The sequence below is a fragment of the Lipophrys pholis genome, assembly GCF_963383615.2.
Source record: "Lipophrys pholis genome assembly, chromosome: 13".
In the NCBI taxonomy this organism is placed as follows: Eukaryota; Metazoa; Chordata; class Actinopteri; order Blenniiformes; family Blenniidae; genus Lipophrys; species Lipophrys pholis.
The window spans coordinates 3,693,612-3,714,425 of record NC_137632.1 but is presented as its reverse complement, the minus strand read 5'-3'; the positions used below and the strand labels follow the sequence as shown (position 1 = coordinate 3,714,425).

Below are 20,814 nucleotides of genomic sequence, written 5' to 3'. Positions count from 1 at the left end.
CACAGCCAGCGGCTCCGTCGCTGAAACGAGTAGAGGAGACAGGGGACAGGGGACATCCTTCTTCACTGCTTTTGATGATCAGAACTGGATCTGATGTTCCTCCATTTATACAAACTGAGGCTTCTGGAGTGCAGTATAAGAGTTTCACCCAAAAAAACTTCACCAGAAGAGAATTCCTGTAAAGTGTGAAACAAATAATGTTATCAAATACTTTCTGATCTAATGTCACAATCAAAGCATTAGATTTTTTTATTGTGACATACTGTATTATATCTAGGACTCTTCTGATATTTGAATATGACTTTCTATTTGCCACAAATCCTGTTTGATCATGATTCACAATTCTTGGTACAATACTTTTTATTCGGGTCTCAAGCAGTTTTGCTAAAATCGTACCGTCTGTATTTTGAAAGCTTGTGGGCCTATAAGAGGTAGGGGTTATTTGGGTCCCTATTTTCCTTTAATAATACTTTAATTAAAGCCTGTTGAATAGAAGTGGGTAGTCTTTTGACAGAGAAGGCATGTTTATACAGATTTGTTAGCACCATGTCCTAAACAGCTTTATATGTTTGTGAGTCAGTCCGTCTGGCCGACACGTCTTCCCTGAAGGCAGAGCATCGATCACCTTCTCTATTTCTCTATATCTTCACCTTATATCCTTCTCACAGCTCAGTTCATCTACTGCAGATATTCTAGTCAAGTTTAACTGTTCAAAAAAGCGCTTGATATGTCTGTGAATATCGGTTAGATTAGCAGTATTCAGAGACGAGTAGTATTCATGAAAGACCTTTAAATGATGCAGTTTCCCATTTTTGTCTTTAATTTGTGTTATTCTTTTATTTGGAACGTTATTATGAATAAGATTAGAAAGATATTTCTCTCTTCTATTGGCCTGTTCATATACTTTATATTTTTTCGTAAACAGTGTTTTTTCTGCATTTTGGGTGAAGAGGGCTTTGAGTGCCGTTCTTGTACTTAAGAGATCGGCCCAATTCGCTTCACTACCGTTTTGTTTATGTGTTAATTCAGCTTCTTCCAGACGTTTCTTAACACTCAGCTTCTTTTTTTTTGTAGCTGAACAACAAGCAATAATTAATCCTCCCAGATAAGCCCTAGTTGTTTCCCATAGAACTGGAGGGTTTTTATATTCATTGTCATTTTCTGCCATGAAAAGCAGAAGTTCTTTGTGAGTGGAAGAAAAAAATTCTGGGTCTGATAATATGGGCCGATTACAAATCCATGTACTTCAATGTGAGTAATGTTTTTGATACTTTCATATGCAAGAAAACTGGAGCATGATCTGAAATATGAATTGATCCGATGGCACATTTTCAATCAATTCAACAGAATTTTGTGGAACTGAAATGAAATCAGTTCATGAGGAGGATTTCTGAGGGTTCTTATCGACTGGCTTTAATCGACGCCAAATATACACCAAATCCAGTTTCCTCCAGTAATTGGTTTAACGCTTTCTGTCTGGGTGTTAGTGAAGTTCTGGTATTACGAGGGTGTTTATCTAATTTTGCGTCAAAAAAGCAGTTCCAGTCGTCTATAATTGTGTTTGGCGTTCCGAATTCATCAATCAATAAAGTCAATTTGGCGAAGAAAGATAGTTCTATGTTTGTTGCAGCGTAAGTGTTCACGATACAAACAGTTCCACCATATTGATGTAAATCAATACATAACAGCCGGCTGGATCTGAATCAACATGTTCAATTTTAATTGGAAGATTTTTATGAATCAAAATGGCAACACTCCCCCCCCCCCCGACTTCTGTTATTATAGGAGGAAAAATAAATTTGACCCACCCAATCCTTTTTCAGTTTTAAATGTTCTGATGATGGTCAGTGGGTCACCTGTAAAAGTCTAACAGCTACTTTCTCGTTTATAGGCAGGTTTATATTTCGTTATGTTTCAGGGGATTCTTGCACCTTTTAATGTTCCATGAGCATGTTAATACACTGCTTACCATAAGGTGAGTTTTGTATGAAATGCGGGATTATTAAGTATTATCCACTACCTACATGTTAAGTTTTTAGTTGCTGGTTTATTATTATTACCAAGGTAAAGGAAAAAAATAAGGAAAAAAAAACCAAAATCTGACAAAACGAAAAACCAAATCTGACAAAAGACCAACAGCTCTATCCCTCACACCACCACAGGCACCCACAGCCCAAACCAAGCAGATTTTAAATTTTTCAAACAAAACATTGATTTTGATTGTTAAAAAATGCTCTTAAGAGTAGTGGACACAACAAAACACTGAACCTGAGTTGAGATGTCAGTGATGCTGTCCTGAAAGAAAAAATAAAGCCTTTATGTTGACATTGGAGCCATTTTCTGTCATAACAGGGGTTTTCTTTTGTTCGTTTTCTTTGCAGAAATATAGAAATTTTTTCATCACATGTACTCTGAACCACAAGAAAGAAAAACTTGGAAAAGTTTCAAAGGTTTTTATGACAGTATTTTACTGGTCCAATCGAGTCAAGAAGAAATTGGACTGAATATGGCCCCTGAACTACAAAGTGTTTGACACCTCAGTGATCCAGCTTGTCCTAACCTGCCTTGTCTTGCAGTGCGGGTTTGCACCAGTAGGTGGTGCAGTGAGCCACTCTAAGAAGCTGCAGAGGGAAAATAGCACCATAACCGAAGCTCTTGGTTTCCACTGGTCAATGTGAGTATTTGTTTACCCACATCTGGATCAGTGCCATTACCAAAAATACCCGAAACTTGGTGGACAAACTGAAGTGACTCAACACTGCCACCAAGTGTACAACAGAGGCATGACTTGAATTTAGATAGAAAACACACTTTCAGATGACTGATCGTGAAAGTAACAGTTGTGCAAGTAATGAAAGAGACAATTAATCACAGTTACTCCTCAAAAACATATTGTGAAGTTTATAACTACATGGAATTAAAGTTTGCAGTAACATGTCGAAGTAACTGTTATTATAAATGATCTCAGTTGCCTTAGTTTAAGGAGAAATGAAAAAAGTATGCATATTTATTTCTTCATTCAATTATAGATTTTTGATTCAACTTTCTAGGATTCCTTTTACTTTTTTTTTTAAAGGGGTTGGGGTATGGGAATAGTATTGTCGCAAAAGTATTTGTCTATGTGTATGGAGAGTTGTCTGTCTGTCTGAAGTTAAAGTTCTCAATGTGTAAAAGAATTCAGAAAAACCTGAATCTGCAAAAGTTGTCTCAGAAGTTGTCTCAGAAGTTGTCTCAGAAGTTGTCCGTCTGTAAATCGTTTTCAAGTGTGTAAAAAAAACAGCTAAAGTCGACGCAATCGAACACGAGTGCTGAAAGTACAGACAACTCAGCAGTTAGGAGTCGCTCCCCACCCCCTCCCACTCTAAACTCACAGGAGAGGAGAGGAGAGGAGAGGTGAGGAGAGGTGAGGAGAGCAGAGGAGAGGTATAGAGAGGAGAGGAGAGGAGAGGAGAGGAGAGGAGAGGTATAGAGAGGAGAGAGGAGAGGAGAGCAGAGGAGAGGAGAGGAGAGGAGAGGAGAGGAGAGGAGAGGAGAGGAGAGGAGAGGAGAGGAGAGGTATAGAGAGGAGAGAGGAGAGGTATAGAGAGGAGAGGAGAGGAGAGGAGAGGAGAGGAGAGGAGAGGAGAGGAGAGGAGAGGAGAGGAGAGGTATAGAGAGGAGAGAGGAGAGGAGAGGAGAGGAGAGCAGAGGAGACGAGAGGTGTAGAGAGGTTTGGTTTTAGTGTTAAATGTCCCTTTATTAAAACATTTACTGTACAACAGTCACCAACAGACTCATCAAAAGAGTTTCCTTAATCAAAAACTAATATTTAAATCATCGTCGTCCCCCACCAAACACAAAACCCCCCCAACAGCCCAAATCTCCTGAAAGGCCGTCACATTGTCCGTCATTTTGTAATAAGTGTGTTCCACCCTCAGTCTGGCTTTCAGCAGACCCTGCAGAACCGGGACCACCTCCACACTGCCCACGCCTTGAGTCTTGTTCTTGCGGGTCAACCAAATGGCCGCCTTAGCAGTGGCAGACAGGAAGTTAATCATCGTTTGAACACTTTTCTTCTTTATACAGTATTTGGGACCAAATATAAATAAAATGAGGGAAAACGCCTCTCCAAACCCCTGAAACCACTTTTTTAGCAGTTCAAACAGTGCAGACAATCGTGGACATTGTGAAAACAAATGAAATAAAGTTTCTGTCTCAGTGCAAAAAAGACACTCCTCCCCCACCCCTGGATCCAGGTGTGCACCGTACCTATTGGTTGCTATCGCACCATGTACGACTCTCCACTGGTGGTCTGCTGTCCTTTTTTCAACCGGTAGCTTGTACAGGGACCTCCAGCTGGTGCAAGGACCTCCAGCTGGTACAGAGACCTCCAGCTGGTACAGGGACCTCCAGCTTGTACAGGGACCTCCAGCTGCCTTTCGGGGAAGCGTCCGTGCCAAGAAGCTCAGACCACCTCGACTCCTTCACCCCTGCCAGAGACTTTAGGTTGAGAACCTTCACACAGAGGTGGTACAAAGGCTTTCTCCCTGCATCCCTGAAAGTGTCCAGATGAGGGGCTGTAAAAGACAGCAGCTGGCCTCCTCCCTCCTGCCCCTCCCCCACTGCTGGGGTGATGAGCAGAGAAGGGAAGCTGTAATCACCTCCTTCATCCCATTGGTCGTACAGACTGCTGCTCTATGCAAACAATCTGAGGGGATGTGGTAGGGGAGTGCAGACTTCTTCCACCACTCTGCTGAGGAGCCTGGTAGAGGTGATGTTGCTCCTCGTTCTCAGAGTGTCCATGGATGGTGCAGTCATCTTCATCAGGTGACCCAGCTTGGTGCAGCCAGCTTCTCTGAGGTTTGCTCGCAAGCTGGCAGATTGCAACGTCTGAGTCTTCAGAAAGTCATTGAAGAACAAGGGTTCCTCAAACACCCACATACCAGGATGTTCCACTGGAGTACGCTCTCTCTTTAAAGTCCACCACACCTGCAGCACGGAGCTGTAGAACAGAGTCAAGCCCCTAAGGTCTGCCCCATCGTCCTGCAGGAGGAAGAGCTGTTTGTCGTAACCCAGGCGTCCGGCTCTCCTCAGCAGTAGTCGCGGTGTATCGGTCCAACCTGGACCAGGTGTGTATAGTAGTCTTTGTGCAGCCTGCAGCCTGAAAGAGGCAATTTTGGACCGGATGTCAATCAGCCCCTGTCCCCCTTCAGCCACCGGCAAATAGAGCGCTGCAGCACGAATCCAGTGTTTTCCAGACCAGAAGAAATCCACCATTGCCCTCTGAATGTCATCTACCAGAGTCCTTGGTGGTGTCAGGACATTGAACTTTTGCCAAAGAGCCGAGGCGACCAAGTTATTGGCAACCAGGACTCTTCCCCTATATGACAACTGGGGTAGCAGCCATTTCCATTTGGACAGCCGTGCACACACTTTTTCCTTAACACCCTCCCAGTTTTTAGCTTGAAAGCCCTCCGTGCCCAAAAACACTCCAAGGATTTTCAAGCCCTCCCTCCCCCACTGAAGCCCCCCAGGCAGAGTGGGGACTGCTTGATCCCTCCACCGTCCCAGCAACAAGCCTTCGCTTTTCCCCCAATTCACCCGTGCAGAAGAAGCTTTTTCATATAAAGACAGGGCGTCCTGCAAGCAATGTACATCCCCTGATTTTTAATGAAGATGGTGACATCATCTGCATACGCAGAAATAGTTAAATTTAGGTCAAGGTTCGAGGACCCAGGTAAAGAGAGGCCACCGAGTCGTTCCCTTAACCTGCACAGTAAGGGCTCAATAGCCAAACTGTAAAGTTGTCCTGAAATAGGACAGCCTTGCCTTATCCCCCACAGGGACCGGCCGACTCAGACCCACCCCTGTTTTCACCAATACTTGTGCACCACTATACAATAAGCTGATCCATGACTGAAAACCATCACCAAAACCAAAAGCCCTGAGTGTAGAAATCAAATATGAGTGATCCACTCTGTCAAAGGCCTTCTCCTGATCCAAACACACAATCCCAATATTAACCGTGTTATCAGACAAACAAACATCAAAAACATCTCGCATGAGGAAAAGATTGTCCATAATAGTTCTGTCAGGTACACAGTATGTTTGGTCCATATGCACAATCATCTCCAGAATGTTCTTAAGTCTATTAGAAAGAGCTCTGGAGAGCACTTTGTAGTCCGTACAGAGAAGGGCCACCGGCCTCCAGTTCTTTAGTAAGGCCAGGTCTCCCTTCTTGGGCAGTAGGGAAAGTACAGCCCATTGACAGGAAACAGGAAGAGAGCCTGCTCTGCAACACTCCATCAGGACAGCATGGACATCAGGACAGCATGGAGATCAGGACCAAGAATGTTCCAGAAGTGCTTCAGAAGGTCAGCAGAGAGACCATCGATCCCAGGAGCCCGGCCTGATGACAACTGGCTGACGGCAACTGTCAGCTCCTCCAGAGTCAGCTCACTGTCCACGGCAGCCTTCTCCTCCAGGCTGAGCTGAGGAAGTCCCTCCAGAAGCTTCCCCTGACACTCCATGCTGCACTGCTCAGCCCTGAAGAGGTCAGTGTAGAAGTCCACTGCATGGCTCCTCATCTCTACCGGACTCGTGGTCACCCTGCCTCCTGGAAGCTTCAGGCAGGTCATCTGCTTCCTCTGTGCCACAGATCTCTCCAGATTAAAAAAGAAGGAAGTAGGAGCATCCATCTCTCTTAACTGGAGAAAACGTGACCTGACCAGTGCTCCCTTCACTCTTTCCTGCAGGAAGGAGTTCAACTCTGACTTTTTCTCCTGCAGCAGGTTCCCCATAGCAGGGTCAGAGTTCCTATTTAATCCTGCCTCAATGTTTTTAATCCTGCCTTCAAGCTCCTGAACTGCTGTCTTGATTTTAGCAGTGGAATGGGAGGTGTGTTGCTGGCAAAAAACACGGACTTGTGCTTTTCCAACCTCCCACCACTGCATTAGGGAACTAAAATCTCCCTTCTTTCCTTTCCATTGCTCCCAGAAGAAACCAAAGTTCTGGCAGAAAGTGTTGTCCTGTAGTAATTTGTTGTTAAAGAACCAGTGAGATTTGACCCTCTTGCCTGGTGAGCAGACCAAGTCTATTGTGATGAAGTGGTGATCAGTGAAGCTGCTGGACTGATATTGCTGTGAATCAGTCTGGAGCTGAGACTCTGGGAGATATACACCCTATCTAGTCTGGCTGCACTCACCCTGGTGTTACCTGCCCTCACCCAGGTGTTACCTGCCCTCACCCAGGTGTTACCTGCCCTCACCCAGGTGTTACCTGCCCTCACCCAGGTGTACTGTCTGGACTGTGGATGCTTGACCCTCCATGTGTCTATCAGATCCAGGTGTGTAATGATATCTTTAAGTGTTTGAGAAGACTGTGGGTGAGGCTCCTCACCTGTCCTGTCCATGGTAAAATCCAGTGTGCAGTTAAAATCTCCACCAATGATTATTTGCTCATGACGACAGTGAACCAGTTCGTTTTTCAGCAGATTAAAGAACTCTACTCTTTCTGGACCTTGATTAGGGGCGTAGATGTTAAAACAAAACACAGAGCTCTGTATTTCCACCCTGACCACTAGAAGCCGTCCCTTCACCACTTCAGTGGAAGATAACACTGTCGCGTGCGCAGAAAGTCGAAACAGAACAGCGCCCCCTGCACTGAAATTGGTGCCATGGCTGAAAGAGTATGATCCTCCCCACCATAGACCCCAATCTACCTCGTCTGATAGAACCGTGTGTGTCTCCTGTAAGAAGAGCACATCTACCCTTTTCTGAGTAGTGACTTCAGATATTAAATGTCTTTAATGTCTGTCCCTTCCACCATTGATGTTTAAAGATCCTGTGATGTTCTGTGTTTCCTGTGTGGTGCACCTCTCCTCTCTCTCTCCCCTTCTCTTAGTGCTGCACACACACCTGAGGCTGATCATGATCAGCGTGGTACTTAAGCCGGCAGCTGATCGAAGGGCGCTGCCGGATTATTGTCGATCGTCCTGAGTGGTCCTGGTGTCGCCTCCCGTCTCGTCTCCGACGCCTGCTGCTTGCGCTCCTGTTTTTGGTTTTTCAGCCGTTCTCTGGCTCGCTTTGTGTTTTGCGGAGAGAATAAAACTGTTCCCTTTTACCTCCGATTACCCGTCTCTGCTTTTGGGTGCTTCGCCATCACAGATCCTACTTTTAGGTTCTGCATGGAGAGATGGGAAATGAGGATGAGACAGCAGGACAAGAGCAGAGAACAGTAAAGAGGAAAACACCAAGTGAAACATGATCATTTTATTTTCTTGACTTTTCTGGCAGGTCTGTCATTTTTAATCTTTCTTAGTGTCGTGATGTTTTTTTTGAGCCTAAACCGTTTTTTTTCCATCCAGCAGGTCGGTTCCTACCGGGTCCTATCGGGTCCTACCAGTCTTTTCAGGTTGTCTACGGATTTGATGAATTTGTCTGTGTCACTAAAGTATTCGCTGATTTTGACGGACTTTTTGTATGTTATATCTAGGAAGTTGTTAATATCTTCTAGGGAATAGAGATCATCTGTATTCCTATTACTTTCACACACAGACACCGTGTCTGATCCGGAGTCGTACTCCATTTCACCCTCACATGAAGCCTGGGTGTTGATCATTTCACCAATAGAGACATCCTCCCAGCCTGCAGAGCTTGTTGAGGCTTCAGCCTCTGCAGCTGGAGGCTGGATGTCAGTGAGAGCAGACTGAGAGCTGCTCAGGTTCTCTGCTTCAACAGACGCTTGCCGCTTTGGATGTACCCCTTCTTCCTCCATATCATTGCTTTGAGCGGTTGCTCGCTTGACACCGCGCTCCTCAGGCGCGGCGACGGCGCAAGCAACCTCCGATGCATCCGCAGGCCCAGCGTCCCCAGACGCAGCGCCGGACCCGTCCCCGGACGCAGCGCCGGACCCGTCCCCGGACGCAGCGCCGGACACATCCCCTGACGCGGCAGTGCGCGCCATGCGCGCAGCATCCGCGCCTCTCGCGGCGCCATACGCGGTATCCGCGGCCGCCGCCCCCTGCTTCTTATGCGGACACGCAACCCGTTTGTGTCCCACATCTCCACACTGGAAACATTTTAGCTGTCCTGAGCAGCGTAAACCATGTAGGACCCGTCACCGTGCTTCACCGTGCTTCACCGTGCTTCACCGTGCTTCACCGTGCTTCACCGTGCTTCACCGTGCTTCACCGTGCTTCACCGTGCTTCACCGTGCTTCACCGTGCTTCACCGTGCTTCACCGTGCTTCACCCTGAAAGACACTTCCAGAGCCTGAGAGGGTGAATCTAGAAACATGAACGACTGTCGTCTCAGTGACTTCACATGCTTCAGCTTCTGATTCTTACAGCCTAAATTCACGGTTGTAAATCCGCTGGCAAACTTTCCAAACCTACGGAGCTCGATCTCAAGTGACTCGTTAGAAATGAACGGCGGCACACCGGACACGGTGATTCACGTTGACGGGACTGACAGCGGCGAGACTTGAACAAAGTTCTCCTCAACAAACACTCTGTTCTCTACCAGCTGGAGAACCTGAGCCTCTTCCCTCAGGAAAACCACCACAGCTTGATTCATTCGCCATGCGGAGATGATGATGTCATATCCTACCTGGTCACCGACGGCCAGCAGAACGTCCTCAACTGTAACACTGCTATCCGGCGGTACTATACGTACTCCCTGCCGGATAGACGGAGAAGGCGTCTCGGGGGACACCATTCCTCCTGAAACTCACCGGGGAAAATCCCCGGGTCACTCAGCAACACTCAGAAAGTTATAAATGACTCTTACCTGATCAGGTACAGAGATGAAAAGTTCTAGATCAGATGGAAAAAACACAGGGAGGGAAAAACCACCAAACACCGCGCCACTCGCAGTCCACCACCGGAACCGGAAAGAGAGGAGAGGAGAGCAGAGGAGAGGAAAGGAGAGGTATAGAGAGGAGAGGAGAGGAGAGGTATAGAGAGGAGAGGAGAGCAGGGGAGAGGTATGGAGAGGAGAGGAGAGGAGAGCAGGGGAGAGGTATAGAGAGGAGAGGAGAGGAGAGGTATAGAGAGGAGAGGAGAGCAGGGGAGAGGAGAGGAGAGGAAAGGAGAGGAGAGGAGAGGTATATAGAGGAGAGGAGAACAGAGGAAAGGAGAGGAGAGGAGAGGTATAGAGAGGAGATGAGAGGTATAGAGAGGAGAGGAGAGGAGAGGTATAGAGAGGAGAGGAGAGCAGGGGAGAGGTATGGAGAGGAGAGGAGAGGAGAGCAGGGGAGAGGTATAGAGAGGAGAGGAGAGGTATAGAGAGGAGAGGAGAGCAGGGGAGAGGAGAGGAGAGGAGAGGAGAGCAGAGGAAAGGAGAGGAGAGGTATAGAGAGGAGAGGAGAACAGAGGAAAGGAGAGGAGAGGAGAGGTATAGAGAGGAGATGAGAGGTATAGAGAGATGAGGAGAGCAGAGGAGAGGTACAGAGAGGAGAGGAGAGGTATAGAGAGGTGAGGAGAGCAGAGGAGAGGAGAGGAGTGGAGAGGTATAGAGAGATGAGGAGAGGTATAGAGAGGAGAGGTATAGAGAGGAGAGGAGAGGTACAGAGAGGAGAGGTATAGAGAGGAGAGGAGAGGTATAGAGAGGAGAGGAGAGGAGAGGTACAGAGAGGAGAGGTATAGAGAGGAGAGGAGAGGTATAGAGAGGTGAGGAGAGCAGAGGAGGTTTTAAAGATCCCATTATTAAAACCTTGCATTTACTGTACACCGTCACAATCAAACCCATAAAAGAATTTCCTGAGTCAAAAACTAATTAAATTAGTTTTCAGCGTTTAACGTTTTAAATGATTAGTTTGCACCTCTCTCTCTGTGTCTTTAGACCACTTTTCTCTCTCTCTCTCTCTGGTTTGGTGATATTTATTGTTATCAGGAGTATATTTTACTAATGTAAGACTTCCTCTCTATTTACCTTCCTCTCCTGTGCTTTGACTCACTTTTTCTTTTTGAGTTTCTTCATTCATTTCATTTCTTCATCTGCTGGATTTTAATAGTCGTCATTTTATCTCTCTGCTGGTCATGGATGTGAACCTGCAACCTGCGACGTCGGTCTCATCTCTTTTAGGAAGTTTGTATGTTTTCTTATTGACAGAAGTGTTTGTTTGTCCTGCATTACTAATGAACAGTGGCCTGGATGCGCAAAACACTACAACATAAAGCACCGAATGTCATGAAATCTAGAAAACCCCACAAAATCCAGAAAATACTATTAAAATAAAAAACACTGCAAAATCCAGAAAATACAACAAAAATAAAAAACAGAAACTGAAAAGTCAAAGAATCACTGGAAAAAAACTACAAAATAAAGGAAACTACAAAATAAATAAGGAAAACACAACAAAATCCAGAAAACACAAGAAAATCTAGAAAATACTTCAAAACAAAGAAAGAAAGAACCAGAAAACTCAGCAAAATCCCCAAAATACTACAATATTCAGTACTGATAGCGAATATCTAAATCGACCATGAAAACAGTCTGTTTGCTGCAGCACGTGTGAAGGGGAGGCCGGGCTGGAGTGTGCACGCCCCCTAGTGGCCACAAATCCGAACACTTCACTAAAACGAAACCTGATCCATTGACAAACTCCAGGTGGCGCTAATACACAACATTTCCAGCCGCTCGCGCTGTAGTGGATGGTGGAGGAGACACTGAGAGACGCAAAGTGAAGAGTTCACAGCTGTTCCACTGATATCAGGAGCACAAATGTAGAGTTTCTTTTCAATCAAAGATAGAAAGAACATTTTCAGGTTCAGCTGCAGAGAGAAGCAAGACGCTGTGGTAACGTCTTCATTTACTGTAATCCCACTGATGTGTGGCTCCGCCTTCTGGATCTGCAGGATCACTAATAACTTTATTATACTTTCTATTCATTCATCAAGGTTTTACTAAAGTTGAGTTAAATGAATCGACTCCCAGGACTCCATTAACCCGTTTGACCGGCTGCTCAGAACATAAAGTATTCTGCTCTCTCTCAAATGGTGAAAAGGTTTTCCAGATGAGACACAAAGTTTTCTGGAGATCATTTGAAAATAAACAAAACCAAAACCTTCAACGTAATCCCAATAATCCTCAGCTCACTGACATCGGGCTCGAGTGATGTGAAGTGAACCGGATCACATTATTTCACCCGAGTCCTCAAAATGAACCGTGTTAATCTCTTTGTGGGTTAAAAGGAGCTGAACGTTGCAGGTGTTGTTTTTTTCTCCCACGAATCAAAAACTGAGATTGACTGATATGTAATCTAATCTCGGACCAGACTTTGGACTTCCAACACCTGAACCAGATCAATAGAAAGCTTCCTATCGACCCACTGATCACCACCGGGTGTTCTGGAATCGACCGGTGACGCATGAAAACTGAAATAATGTTAAAGAATAAAACCTGTTAAATTCTCCCTGCAGCGTTCAGACGACGCTCCAGACTGAGACCGGATCTTCTGCTGGATCCAGAGTTCTAAAGTTCCCCTCTTCACTCGGGGAGCAAACAGGATGTGAGAGGCAGCCAGTCCGGGTTGCCAGGTTGGAGGGGTTCCTTTTCAACACTTGGGGCAGAAAAACACAGAAAAAAACCCACAAAATTCTTTTTTTTAAATCACATTAAGTGGAAAAATAGGAACATTTGGCTTTTCACAATGAATGAATGAATGAATAAATATTTTTTTAAACATTAATGGGAGCTTTTTCAGCAACACCCCCCCCCCCCCCCCCCCCCCCCCCCCACACACACACACACACAGCTGCGTTTTTGATTTTGGCTGTTAGATTGAATAAAAACGTGTCTTCATTTCAAACTTTGCAAATCCCAAGAACAAAGAGGTTATTTATCCAGAATATGAAGCGGTCGGTCACGAGGCTTCTGCTGATTTCACACCGAGTTAAGTTTGTTATTTTAATCCTACAGCAGCAGCTGCGACCAAATATCCCCCGTTTGAACTGCTGGAAGAACTGAAAAGTAGAAAACTACACACAAATGTGTGTGTGTGTGTGTGTGTGTGTGTGTGTGTGTGTGTGTGTGTGTGTGTGTGTGTGTGTGTGTGTGTGTGTGTGTGTGTGTGTGTGTATGATTCTACTCTTTCTTTAAACAGTCATTTTCCTTTACTTTTTATTTTATTTTACACATTTTGTTTGGATTTGTTGGTGTGATTCTTTTAGTTTAATGTCATTTCAGTTAAAATAAATTAAAGTAAATAAGTATTGGACAATAAGATTGGATTCTTTTTTTGTTAAATTAAGACAATTTTTAAAAATGTAGTTTTGTTATCTCAACTCTTTAACATCCTCCGTCAGAAAAGAAACTGAGAAATCATTTCATTTTCTTTCCTACATTTCATGTGTCATTGAGTCCTGGACTGAAAATAACGAGATGACTTAAAAATATACCTCCAAGTTACTTTGATACGCTCAACATGTTTAAAAAATGGAGTTAATTAATTCTTTTAAATATCATGTTTGTGTGTCGCCCAAAACGCTACTGAAGTTTTCCCTTTTCACAAACGAGGCAGAACTCCCTGGACGTGTTTCAGCGTTTGATATTAGGAACAAAAGTCACCGCACGAATCAAGCAAAACAAACACACTTTGAATAAAGGCACACTCACTGTATATATTTATTTTAAAAAAACATTTGGCTGGAGACAAAATCTGGTTATGTATTTAATATATCTTATTATAAAGATGGAATAAGTACTTGGCTAAATAAAAGCGGATTACAATGAGCTGAATATGCGTTCTTTTTTTGGCGAAGGACTGAAATACAGCAGCCGGCGAGGCCCGACACGTCAACATGGCCGAGTGAAGGCATCGGGGAAAAGGCTTGAGGGAGCGTCCAGCCCGAGGAGCCACGTCGAGAGTCAAGAGTTTCAGGCTTCTGGTGTGACGTAGTAAAACGTTTAAATCCAAAGAGTCGTCTGGGAAAATCTGAGAAGAAAAATACTGCAGGAATCCGATAAAAGCTGCCACCTGGTATTGCGGGTCGCTTCCTGTGCTGCTTTCGCAGAGTCAATGTTCGAAACATGAGAGTGAAAAAGGAAACAGATAAAGCAAAATACTCTGCTTGGTACTTTGTTGTTTTTGGGAGAGTATTTTCCTTGATTACCCCAGAGGATGAAATGCACTTAAAAAAACAACAACACAAAAACAAGCCCTCATTCATTTCTAGTGAGCGTATTTCCTGCTGTTATGGTTATGGCTTCCCTTAAATCAGTGCAAAACAAAGAACTACCGAGGGGAAAGAAGGTCTCGCTACTAGAAGGCACATTTCTATATACTTGTACTTATTGCTGCAAGAAGGCGTAGCGAGAATAACATGAGGGCTATACTGTATATGGCTCAGTGTGGGTAAACGCTAAATATGTTTCCATACTAGATTTTGTTTTTAAAAACCGTCTGCGTCACAGTTCAGGAGTCGCACTGAACTCTCCTATTGGTTTACGTGTTTGTGTGTTATAAAGCAGCAGATCCTGACGGGCTTCGCCGCCTCCACCTCCGGGTGGACAAAGAATGTGACGCCTCCGGTGGCCAAAGTCATTATGACAACAACAATGTCGACAGGCAAAGTTGTAAGGAGAGGGTGGGTGAGACTAAAACTGGAGCTGAAACTGAGCTGAAGCAAAGGAAATATGGGAATAGAAACCAGTTGATATGCAGAGTGTGTATTTCTGGTTTGTTTTGATGCCCCCTGGTGGCCATATAGAGATTTCAATAATATGCATTAACACAGAATATAGTATATATTTGTTTAAAATGACTATTTAGATGCAGTTTTCCCATTTATCCCGTAGATAAAGGGAAGTGAGACGACTAAGACCAGCTTTACTCCGACCTCTACTGATCAGGAGGATCGAAAGTAAACACAAACTAAAGGTATAAGTACTGTGAAAGTTAAAACATACGCCTTGTTCTGAGGGGGAAAAGTCTGTTTTACCATTGTAATAATTCCCTCATAGCAGTCAAATATATAAATAATAAAAGGATGATTGATGCTTATAAATGTCGGTTTTGAAAAAGGCTTTTCTGGTGGAAAACATCGAATCGCTCTTCTGCAAACCTGTTCTACAGAAAGCAAACAGCCGATTGTCAAAGTGTCCATTCTCCTGGTTTTCACCCACGATCTCTCTCAACATGAAACCCTCACCGCACAAAAAGTGTTAAATTAAAAAGATCTAAACTATCTTCAGCTGAGGCCACTTTAGGCTAAAGTCCATATATTTCAGTGTTTTAATGCTGTCAAGTGTCAGAACGGGTCCAAAACGGCCACACAAGTAAAGTGATGCAGGTAATTTGGGCACGTTGGAATTAATTCCTTAAACAAAGTGCAGCTTTATGAGAAGGGCTCTGTGTTTGTTTAACGTCGCCACAGGTAAGCAAAGGGCAGAAGAACCCGGGAGGGGGAAAGCAAAACGAGAGAGGCTGTACTGGGGAGCTTCTTCCTGAACTTTTGTGACAAAAAAAAGAGAAATATGTGAAGCGTGATCACTTATTTTACAAAGCAAATATTTTAAACAAACAGAGCAAACTGCAGCTATGTAGTCGCTGACATGCATCCCTCTGACAGCTGAGTGACGTTTCTTACACGTTTCTATCATGGAGACAAAGGATCTCTACACTGTTCCTGATAATCCTATTAATGGCCGACTGAGCCAAATGTGGAGGGAAATGCACATCGAATCCGATATGACGAAATTAGACTTTGTCTCCCGCCTCCTCACATTTCTTTTACAAGGTCGGCCTCCACTTTCTCATAATTATGGGACGGTTAACACAGCTGAGTCTGGAGCACCAGTATCATCCAAAGCTTTTTTTTTTTCTCATAAACTAATCTACTCACTTAAGATATATTTAAGATTTATTTTTCTTTTCCCCTATATAGTGCGTCTTTAGACCTGTTCAGTGTGCGTCCTCTCTCTCTGCCCATAAGCAGCTGGGACTGGCTTCACCGGATAGATCGGCCGACAGACCATCAATTCTGAGGTCTGCAGTGGAAACCCAAACAGCCCGAGGGGTTCAGGGGGGTTAATCCCAAGGAAGCTGAACTTTCCCTGAAAACTTCTCCAGTTACTTGAACACCAACAAAGCATTTTGTTGAGATGAATAATGTCTACTAGACAAACGGGCTGAGCTACAGAGCAAGTTCATGTCCCGCCCTCCTTCCCTGAACAAGTCAGAGATGCGGAGATGTGCAGTGGAGGAGCTCCGTCACCTGGAGGCAGCGTTTCACGTCTGCGTGGAATCGCTGGCCGCTCAAAGCAAACGACCTCTGATTGGATAATAATGATCGTATTTGTTTGGGTCAGAGGGGAGATGACTGGTAGAGGGGGTGACAGGGTGAACTTGGTAAAAAGAGAAGCAGTACTGGGGAACCATTGCAGTTGAAACCAGTTCAAAGTATATTTAAAACCAGTATTAGTAAGTCTTAAACCAGTCTCAACTAGTCTGGACTAACTGAAAACCAGTCTAAACTAGTGTAAAACCACTATGAGCCAGTCGTGTCCAGTTCAAAACCAGTCTAAACCAGTTTAAGGCTGTCCAAACAGTCTAACCTTGTCCAAACCTGTTGGAACCAACCCAAAACATGTTTTTATCAGTAGGAGTAAGTTTTAAACTGGTTTGAACCAACATGTCAGAACCAGTTGAAACAGTCTGATAAACCAGTCTGAAGAGCCTAAGCCAGTCCCGTCGGAATCAGTTCAAAACATGTTTTAAGCCAGTAGGAGTAAGTTTTAAACCAGTTGGAACCAGAGAAAACCGTCTAAAAACCCGTCTGAACCTGTATAAGTCAAGTCCAGGTCCATTCTAAAACTAGTCTAAACCAGTTTGAGACACTCCAAACAGGCTAAGCCTGTCTAAACCAACTCAAAACATCTTTAAACCAGTATGAGTAAGTTGTAAACCAGTTTGAACCAGTACAAGCCAGTCTAAAACCAGTCCAAACCAGTCTAAGCCAAGTCCAGGTCCAGTTTAACTAAGCTGGAGACGAAGCCGAGAAGCCACTAAGCTGCTTTAATAAACGTGTGTTCTAACTCGTGTATGATGGTGTAAAATTGTGAGACTTAAAGCGTTCTGCACCCCCGACAGGAAACCACTCACTGTTCTATCAAAGCACTTCTTTTTCTTCTTTTTGTTTTACTGCAGATAAACCAATTCTGTGGTTTTAAAGCTTCAGCTAACTGATAAAACAACATACAAAAAATATTGATACACTTTCATCAACTACTTTTAAGGGTCAAATTTTTTTAACCAGATAATTTAATCTGTATTATTGACAATAATAATAATAGCAATAATAATAATAATAATAACAATAATGTGAAGGCACAGCTTTTTTTTTGTTAAGATTACAAATTCTCATAGAAAAAAGTGTTTACTTTCTCAGCATCACAGTTAAGAAAGATTATATAAGCAAAGGTATTAAATTCTTGGAAGTAAATTTGTTTCCCTTATAAAGACATCTTTGGCTGTTGGGATTGGCCCGAGTCACCCTCCTCTTCCTCCTCCTCTTCCTCCTGGCCGGCTCAGGGTGCATCCCGGTAAATGCACTTGTGGCTTCATACTTCATTGTCATCATAGTGTATCTTCACGAAAGCAGGACAAGCTTTTAGAAAGCGGACAAAGTTGATATGGTACAGAAGGGGTCTGCAGATAAGCACTGATACAGGCAAAAAAAATAAAAATAAAAATAACGATACAGGGCTTCTTTCTTCACTCTCCTGCAGGTGGCGCTCCCGCGGCGACCTCTTCGCCGGACTTTAGTCCATCATGTACGTGGCCACGTCGTGAGCGGGAGGAACGGCAAACCCGTTGTGTTCAGTGAGAACTCCTCCGTTCTGCTGCAGAGGAAAGACAACATCAAGTTTTCACTACAGGTCTTTTTTTCTTTGCCAACAAAAATGATTCCCCCTCTTGATCTTCAGGTTTTTGTTTTTTTTAAATACTGCCCCCGAAAACAATACTTTCTAAATGTGTTCCAGCTCCTTTTTTGTGGAGATGGCGGAAACGCTGCTACTGTGCATGAGCACCACCGATGTAATAAAAACGTTTCCTCCGTGGTGTCACGACTCCCAGTCCATATTCTCCTGGACTTGGTACTTTTATTTTGACAGTCACTGCAATAACAATCCATCTTGGTCGTCTGTCCACTAGAATATCCGTGTTCTCCCAGTGTTGATGTTTATGGTGTTTGGTTCTCTGTGTGCATGTGTGTGTGGCTTCATTACAAAAACAACCAACAGTGCCCACTAGTGGCCCGGCATTCAAACTACAATGTGTTCTGCATTTTCACCTTTTCCATGCAAATGGATATAGTTCTGAAAACGTTTAAACAGAAAACTTTTCTGTGCTTTCACTTAAAATGTTGTCATGTAAAGAGGGTCTGAGGTTCAGACCTGGACGGGTACAAAATGTATTCATACAATATTAGAGGAACATTTACGTGTCTCCAGTCTTTACCTGCATCTGTCTGCTGCTGTCCAGGTGGAGTTGGCTGTTGGAGGCGGCAGTCAGAGGACTGATGTTGGTGTTGTCCTGGTTGATGACCGACGTGCCGACCACCGGCTCGCTGTTGCCCCATTGGTAATAGCAGGACCCTTGTGAAGGACTCTGGTTCTGATAAGTGTTTCCCCCTCGCAGACCCTTGGAGCCTGGCTGAGCCAGGATGTTGCCTAACGAGGGACTCGAGGAGAACATACAACTGCTCTGAGTGGCCCCTTGACCCCCTGCCAGCGCCCCCTGCTGCTGCTGCTGCTGGATGTGGTTCAGTCCAGAGACGCTCCTCTGGAAAAAGTCAGCACTCTGCAAGGTCTGACTTTCTGTGTTTTGGAATGGCAGCATCTTGTCGTGTCTGTTCTGTAGGATGCCGGCGTGAGGCAGCTGCTGCTGCTGCTGCTGCTGCTGCTGCTGCTGCTGCTGCTGCTGCTGCTGCTGACTCTGCGGCCACGGCTGGAGGCTCTCCTGCACACACGGTACTGAGAAGGGAATGGGGACATTTGACGAATTTAAGTCCTTGGAGGGAATCAGGGGCGGTAAGATGTCGGTGTACGGTTGCGGTGCAGCGTTGTGCAGCAGCGGCGGGTTCCCAGCAGGGGCCTGCAGGTTGTTTGGATGCAGCAGAAGCTGAGTTGCTTGTGTGACGCCCGTGTGACTGATGGACGGCTGCCCGCAGGACTGAAGGCGGGATGAACCATCCTTAGGAGGGATGGTGAGCTCTGGCAGCTCTATTGATGGGCTGAAAATGTCCTGCAGCTGCAGCTGCTGAATGGGTGGCAGGTTGCTGCTGGCCAGAGGCATCAGAGGACCCTGGTGAGAAAGTTTCTGAGTGAACATGGCAGCAGACTGGACGACACTCGGTTCGGCCACGCCTCCTCCGTTGACCATGCCCTGCTGGTGAGGGTAGAGGCCGTTCATTGGACCTGGTTTTGGAGTCTGAAACATCTGAGGCTCACAGACCTCAGAAAACAGGGCAGCCATGGGGAAGTCCTGCTGGCTGACTCCTGAGAGGCAGCTTGGAGTAACGGAGTTCAGGCAGTCCTCCGCCTTTTCCTTGAACAAAACACCTTCGATGTAGTCAAACACGTCATTGGTGAGGATGCTGTCCAGGTGGGCCGTCACGTTGTTCTGCTGATCCTCCCCATTACCCAGGCCCTTCAGAGCGGTCTCCAGCTCCATCAGCGCCATGTCGTCCACGTCCAGATTCTGCAGAACGCCGCTGAAATCGCCGGCGTCGACTATTTTTTCCAGGCTGTCGATCAGAGCCGTCACCGACTGCTTGGCCTCCTCTTTCACGACCACGGGGTTGTCTGCGGTGTCCGTGGATCCCTGCCACGAGTTGCTGGCCACGCTGAGCAGCGCCCGGCTGTCCATGAACGCCTGGTCCACGGGCAGCGGCGCCTCCGGTGCCTGCGAGTAGATCACCTCGTCCTGACTGAGGAAGCAGTCCAGCAAGGAGGTGGGCGTCGCCTTCTTCTTAACGCCGCTGTCCTCGAAAATCTTGTTGCACTTCAACTGTGTGACGTCCATGGTGGGGGTGGTGTTGTAGAGGACGCCCTCTCCCGTGGTGAAGCTGAAGGGGAGCTGCAGGTGTCGCTGGCGCAGGTAGGCCTCGCCTTCGGGGTTCCTGGGACACAACAGCAGCGGCTCATTAAAACACAGCGTTGTACTAACCGGTCTTCTTCCTACTGCCATCAGTCTGCTAAGTAGAGCTGAACCACATACAAAGTTAAAAATTGATATTCGAAATTAAGCTTACTGATTTTCTCGGACAATACTTCCACCTGAAGCTTTTCACTAGATTCACTTGCACATATTTACTTTGTATTGTTTCTCATTTTAAGTTTCTCTCTTTTGGCTCGTGATTCTGGCCCCGTTCACACAAAGTTTTCAGATGAAAAAGAAAAGCTTTCGTTCAGATCGGATCCAATTACATAACGGTGCTCAGAGATGCTGAAATGCAACTTTTTGAAAAGGTCTGCCAAGGTGAAACATTTGGACTCGAAACGCCCCTACTGTGCATGCGCTCCACGGCCGTAGCTAATAGTCCTGCTCGTGCACGAGTATCTGAAGCATAACAAATATGGCGGCCTCCAGAGTGTCATGAATCCCAGTCCAGATTCTCCTGGAATTTGGTAGTTTTATTTTGACAGTCACTGTGATAACAATCCAACTTGGCCGTCCGTCCACTAGAATGTCCGCGTTCTTCCGTTTTCTGCGTGCATGTGTGTGTGTGTGACAGCGCCCTCTTGTGGCCTGACATGTTAACTCTGACGTTTCAGAATAAACGGACATTGTTTTCAAAACGTGAAAGTTTTCTGAAACAAAAACGTGTTT

The 20,814-nt window shown here is 45.2% G+C and overlaps 1 protein-coding gene across 1 annotated transcript in view; it reads right to left on the bottom strand.

Moving 5' to 3' along the window:
* Positions 1-13,516: 13,516 nt before the first annotated feature.
* LOC308119178 (aryl hydrocarbon receptor-like) overlaps positions 13,517-20,814 on the bottom strand; it is a 56,122-nt gene continuing 48,824 nt past the window's right edge. The window contains exons 10-11 of the mRNA XM_080479029.1: positions 18,442-20,104; positions 13,517-17,822 (exon numbers count right to left, since the gene is read on the bottom strand). Coding sequence (XP_080335155.1) covers positions 17,742-17,822; positions 18,442-20,104 — 1,744 coding nt within the window. The 3' untranslated portion in view covers positions 13,517-17,741. The remainder of the gene's footprint in view (positions 17,823-18,441; positions 20,105-20,814) is intronic.